The sequence below is a fragment of the Macaca thibetana genome, chromosome 13 (assembly GCF_024542745.1).
Source record: "Macaca thibetana thibetana isolate TM-01 chromosome 13, ASM2454274v1, whole genome shotgun sequence".
Classification (NCBI taxonomy): Eukaryota; Metazoa; Chordata; class Mammalia; order Primates; family Cercopithecidae; genus Macaca; species Macaca thibetana.
The window spans coordinates 65,274,529-65,280,850 of record NC_065590.1 but is presented as its reverse complement, the minus strand read 5'-3'; the positions used below and the strand labels follow the sequence as shown (position 1 = coordinate 65,280,850).

Here is a 6,322-nt window from a genome sequence, read left to right as displayed (position 1 = left end):
ATATACACACATACTGTTGAGCAGTCTTTCTTCCTTGGTAATAACAGAACCCTGACTTTTAGAGAGGAACATTGCCTTTCGGAATAAGACTACACTTCCCAACTTCTTCCCAGCTAGTTTACTGGCCAATGAGATGCAAGAAAAAACGGGGAAGCACAGTAAAGGGAGGCCTGGCCCCCTTTTCCCTTTGCCCCTTCCCGCCTCGTATTTTCTGGGAATGAGAAGACCTTCACCAAAGATGGCAGTCACAAACTAGGATGTTAGGGCAGAAATGTAAAAGGACGCTGAGTCTTGACATACAGAGACCTTGAACTGCCTACATGTGGACTTCTTTGATGTGAGAAAATCAAACCCTTATGTGTATAAGTCACTGTCATTTTAGGCTGTTATATACAGCCTGGTCTAATTCCTAAATGGCTAGCCTCTCTTTCCTAAGGTTTAAAAGTATCTTAACTTACATAGAAATACACATTTATAAATTAGAACATTCTTATGACTGGGCCAGGTTCACCAGCACAAAGTTAACCTTGGACTCATGAAACATTTTGGACCAAAACATATACTTCATCTAAACCACACATTGGCATAGCCTTGGCATTCTATTTTCATGCTGAAAGAAAACAATATTCTGTCAAAGAAGATCTTTTTCTTTTTCTTTTTTTTTCTGTCACCCAGGCTGGAGTGCAGTGAGGTGATCTCAGCTCACTGTAACCTCCACCTCTCAGGATCAAGCGATTCTACCACCTCGGCCTGCCAAGTAGTTGGGACTACAGGCACGTGCCACCAAACCCAGCTAATTTTTGTACTTTCAGTAGAGACAAGGCTTCACCATGTTGGCCAGGCTGGTCTTGAACTCCTAAGCTCAAGCAATCTGCCCGCCTCAGCCTCCCAAACTGCTGGAATTACAGGTGTGAGTCACCACACCCAGCACCAAAGAAGGTCCTTAACACATAGGCAAACACTTGGACGTTTTTGTTGGTGGTCATTGTTCAATCTAAGCACCAAACTGAACTCTAAGTAACAACTTCTTTTGAACCTAATCAGATATGTTAGAAGTCTCCGAAAAGTGGTCAAATGTTCACAAGCTGAATTCTGGTTGAAAGCTTTCTACACTTCCAATCTGTTTCTCCTTGGGAGGAACTCCAGCTGGCCCCTCTTTTAGCAAGTTCTCATTCTTCTTTAAGACCTTTAGAGAAATGTCGTTCAGTGTGGTTAGAGGTAGCTGACCCTAGTGGTGGCCTCTGCATAGCCACTCTGAGAGTCAACCTGCCAGGACCTCTCTCTGTTCCGCTGCCACAGGGCTGCCTTCCAGCCCCTCAGGCAGTCCTCCTCCTCACTGGGCCAGCTCCATGTCCCTTACGGTGTGGGGAATTGGTGAGGGGGTGGACTTAAATAACTTATTTTTATAATGACTAAATGTTAAAATATGTTATTCCATAAGAAAAGAAAAATGTTAAGGAGTACCTTCTTTGGGAAATGTTTGTTAATAACTAACATTTATTGAATACTTACTATGTTCTGGGCACTGTACTAAATGCCTTTTTAAATACTGTCACCACGTTTGAGATCCAAAACAGGGTTGGAGAGGTGAAGTAGCTCTACCTGATGTGACTGCAGGGATTTAATTCCAGGTCTACCCAATTCCAAAGCCTGATCCTGTTTTGTTTTGTTTGAGACAGGGTCTCACTCTGTCACCTAGGCTGGAGTGCAGTGGCACGATCATGGCTCGCTGTAGCATCAAAGTCCTGGGCTGAAGGGATCCTCCGACCTCAGCCTTCCAAGTAGCTGGGACTACAGTGATGAGCCACCACACCCAGCTAATTTTTGTATTTTTTGTAGAGATGGTGTTTCTCCATGTTGCCCAGGCTGATCTTGAACTCCTGAGCTCAAGCGATCCACCTGCCTCGGCCTCCCAAAGTGCTGAGATTACAGGCATGAGCCACTGTACCCACCTGAGCCACCGCACCCGGCACCTGATCCTTTAATGCTTAGGGAACACTGCAGTTTGAAAATGCTGCCAATGTTCTAATGCCACTAGAACACACGTTCTCAACAAGGGTGATATTGCCCTCAAGAGAGCAAAAGCTGGTTCTTAGTGGCCAATTAAAAAAAAAAAAAAAAGAAAGAAAGTCTTTACTCCTTTTAGGTATAAAGCACAGATATACATACAGTGCATCATGAATTTGCAGTTTACCTGTGGTATTAAATTTTCCTGAGAGGAGGGGGCAGTTAGGGAAAAAAAATCTAAAAAGGCTCCTTACAGGGACAATAATCAATAATGAAAACAAGGTTGAGCAACAGTGTGTTAGGACATTTTGGCAAAGAGCATGTTTACTGAAAGCAAGCACTGTCTTACACAACTCCCAAGGTTTTCTCAGGGCACAGAAGACAGCGTCAACACCTGAGCTTCGTTCACTGAAACCTTTTAGTCATTATGCCGTGTGATCCTCCCAAGAACCCCTTCATGAAATCACTAAGGAAGATATTTACTCTCCACTTTTAATAGATGAGGGAATTGAGCTTTAGAGATGGTAATCACTACCTACATTTAGTACCAAATAAAACTACCCTTTAAGAATAAAAAGTGATATAAAGAAATTTGTAAACAAAGCAAAACCAAGTTTGTTATAAACAGAACTTCAGTAAGAGAACTCTAAAGTCTGAGATGTACGAAAGAATGAAAGAGAGAAAGCAAAGTGGTTAAAATGTGAACAAATCTATAGGAATGTTGATATATAAAACCACGGTTGTAATGTCTACTTTGGGGGCTTCCAGACATAAGACAGAACTAAAATACCGGGCAACAATGGCATATAAGTCAGTGGGGAGTGGTTAGAGGTTAAGCATGCTCAAGTCATTCAGTTGGTCAGGAGAAGAGTAAAGATAGTAACTTGAGAAAGTAAGCTAAATATACATGTTAAATTTCCAGGTTAAAAAAAATAGAAGACATCAAGAATTAACTGCCAAATCAGAAGAATGAAAAGTGGAAGGAGGCTGGGAGCGGTGGCTCACACCTGTAATCTCAGCACTTTGGGAGGCTGGGGTGGATCACCTGAGGTCAGGAGTTCAAAACCAGCCTGGCCAACATGGTAAAACCCCATCTCTACTAAAAAATACAAAAATTAGCTGGGAATGGTGGCTCTTGCCTGTAATCCCAGCTACTCAGGAGGCTGAGGCAGAAGAATCACTTGAACCGGGGAGGCGGAGGTTGCAGTGAGCTGAGATAGTGCCACTGCACTCCAGCCTGGGTAACAGAGTGAGACTCTGTCTCAAAAATAAAATAAAATATAAATATAAATGGAAGGAGTGAATCCTATACTTCTCATGACAAATGTTATAAATCATTGAAAAATTATCAAATTGAGTCTTTAAATTCACTTAAAATTATCATCCTTCAATATAGTTGAATGTTGCTTAAAATCAATTGCATGGGTACAAAATTTTTTATACTAAAAATAAGAAAATATTATTCTTTATGGCTTAAAAATTGCCTGTGGCTTACATAGTGTTTCCTCAAGGGTGGTCCATAACTCCAGCCTCCTGAGATGCTTGCCCCAAGGGAAAGCATCCATGATCCAGCCATCTGAGGGATGCTGCACAGCACAGCCTCACCTGTAGACTCACAAAGCTGTGTGGCCCTAAGACTTATACTTAGTAAAGAAGTCTGCCTGCCTTGATTAACTCTGGTGTTTTCCAACCATTTTTTCCCCACTCCATGAAATACACTAAAACTCCACACACTAAAACCAAAACCAAACTCTGGGGAGCTCTAAATTAAAGCTTTTGTTATTGTTGTTGTTGTTGAGATGGAGTCTCACTCTATATCCCTGGCTGGAGTACAGTGGCGCAATCTCGGCTCACTGCAACCTCTGCCTCCTGGGTTCAAGCAATTCTCCCACCTCAGCCCTAAGTAGCTGGGATTACAGGCGCCTGCCACCACACCTGGCTAATTTTTATATTTTTGTAGAGATAGGGTTTCACCTCATTGGCAAGGCTGGTCTTGAATTCCTGACCTCAGGTGATTCACCCACCTCAGCCTCCCAAAGTGGGATTACGGGCATGAGCCACCGTGCCTGGCAGTTAAAGCCTTCTTGTTTGAGCCAGATGGCTAAGATTGAGAACTCACCAAAAATGCAAAATGTAGACTCAATTCTTTTGAAGTTTCACAGAACTGTTTTAAAAGGTTGAAACTGCACCCTCAAGCACTTTGAAACATGGCCGTGTCAGCCACTCGCACAACCTCACAAGTACACTCCTTGCTACCCAGAAATAACACTGCCTCCGTGCCCCACACACATGCCCACGGAGTTTCTCTGGTGTGGGCTTGTAGGAAAGACAGTGATTGAAACAGCATGCCCAGCATTCTCTCATAGCCTCACACCTTCTGCCGTCCCACCACAGAAATGATCATGGTTGGTTTGCTCACCTCATTGTTCTCCTTCGTTCACTGCTTACCCACCATCTTCTTCCTCTCCAGTCTAGCTTTGGAAGCTTGAAAGGAGTTGAGACTAAAGAGATATTTCTGAGATAGTCTCCTGGCTCCCTGGGATAAAGTCCATGGATTAAAGTACCCCAGAATAGTCACTTTCTTTCCCTATGTGGGCCTCAGTTTCCCCAGTGGTCCAAGGAAAGGGTAGAAAGCATGGCTTCTGAACCCCTTCTAATCTCTAATTGTACATCTGTAAAATGAAGGGATGGAAGATGATGATGCCTGACTTTTCTTCCAGCTCTTACATTCTCCGATCTCAGGAATCATCTCACTTTACTCTCTCTCAGAAAAGACAGCTGTAGCTCAGAGAGATGACGTGACTTGCCCAAGGCTATGCAGCAGGGACTAGACTTGCCGGGCCCAAGTCCTGCCTAGCTCAGCGTTCATGTGTTTTTACATGTGTGCTGTGTGTGTATATGTGAGCACATATTTGTGAATACATGACAAGGTGGCATATTCTAAAGATTCTTTGTGTGCACGTGTGAGTCAAAGATTTATTTCTTCATTTCTTGTATTTGAAGTACTCTTCAATGACATCCTTGGCCTGAGACTCTTTGCCATAGTCCTTAACTACTACACAACTGCTACTAACCACTTTACGGGGTTTCCCCCCTCTGTCAGTTTTACAGAGGCCTGCCCATTCCCCTAGTTTCTTGTTGTCATCACCCTTAATTAGGTTGATTTGGTGTTCAGCACAAAGGGCCCCCACCAACTTGACATACATAGGCCCATCACAGTTGGATGCAAGCACACAAAGATGGGCTTGGTGCTTGTCCAAGGTTTTGGCAGCTTTGCAAATTCCGCATGCTAGGCCATGGTGGACGAGGGCGGTCTTCAGCACCTCTTGTAAAGCAGTATTAACATCCATTACACCTCCAACAGAAATGCCTTTCTCGGCCGTGGTGGTGGGTTATGGGTGAAGCCCAATCTTGAATGCACCAAAGCCTCCGCCTCCGCACGACTCAGCGGTGGCAGGGAAAGAGCATATTGTAAAGATTGTCGTTGAGCTCAGACATTTCCTAAGGCATCTGTGCAGGTCAGGAGTGCTGTGCAGTCAGTCTTGGATGTGAAGCAGGAGGGAGCAGACGTGAGGAGGTAGGAGCTACAGGAATGCTCAAAGGATCACATCTCCCTCCTCCTCCCCAGTCTCTGCATCACAGGGGCTCATGCTCCTTGCTTAGCCTGATGAGGCTACCTCAAACCAGTCCAGGCTGGTGAGCTGCTTTCTGCTCCCAGCTCAGGAACACCAGGCAGGACTGAGCACAGCCAGCCATCAAATTCTGCCTGATCTAGCCCAGTGCAATTATTGGCATTTTGTTTCTACCTCCATGTTTTGACCCTGGGTTCATCAGCTTGACCTTTAGCCCTAAAAGACACTATCAAATTTGCTGAGTTTGGGGGCATTTCCACAGCTGCTTCTGTCTTTACCCCTTGCAGCTACTCCTCTGCCATTCCACTCAGCACTTCTCTCCCTCAAAATCCACTTGTGCCTATCCCCACAGTGGCTGTTCCTGCAAGTCTCCCTACTTTGATCAGATTCCCATGCTGTCTGACAGCCATTTTTTTTTATTTTTGCACCCTACTTCTAGTCACCCACTCAAAGGAGGCCAAAACTACAATTCCTCTTTCCTCTTTTCCATCCATGCTGATATCACATCTCTAAGGCTCACTTATACTTCTATTATCTTCTCCACTGAGGTAGAGATTATAAATCAATACATTTCGTAACTTCAGTGTACAGGATGGCTGTGTGTGGTGGGGGTGGGGGGAGAGAAACACAAATGTTGGGATAGTAGAAATTGCCACTAACTGATGTGTTACAATATAAAGAGG

The 6,322-nt window shown here is 44.2% G+C and overlaps 1 protein-coding gene across 1 annotated transcript; it reads right to left on the bottom strand.

Annotated features, from left to right (window-relative positions):
• Positions 1–4,969: 4,969 nt before the first annotated feature.
• On the bottom strand, positions 4,970–6,071 carry LOC126933636 (40S ribosomal protein S12-like). The gene has a single exon (XM_050753551.1). The coding sequence runs from the start codon at positions 5,355–5,357 to the stop codon at positions 4,992–4,994; it is 366 nt and encodes a 121-aa protein (XP_050609508.1). The 5' UTR covers positions 5,358–6,071; the 3' UTR covers positions 4,970–4,991.
• Between the last annotated feature and the right edge of the window lie 251 nt (positions 6,072–6,322).

Bases quoted from the DNA above. Each gene is read 5' to 3' on its own strand.
- LOC126933636 (XM_050753551.1), bottom strand. From the start codon at position 5,357: ATGGATGTTAATACTGCTTTACAAGAGGTGCTGAAGACCGCCCTCGTC.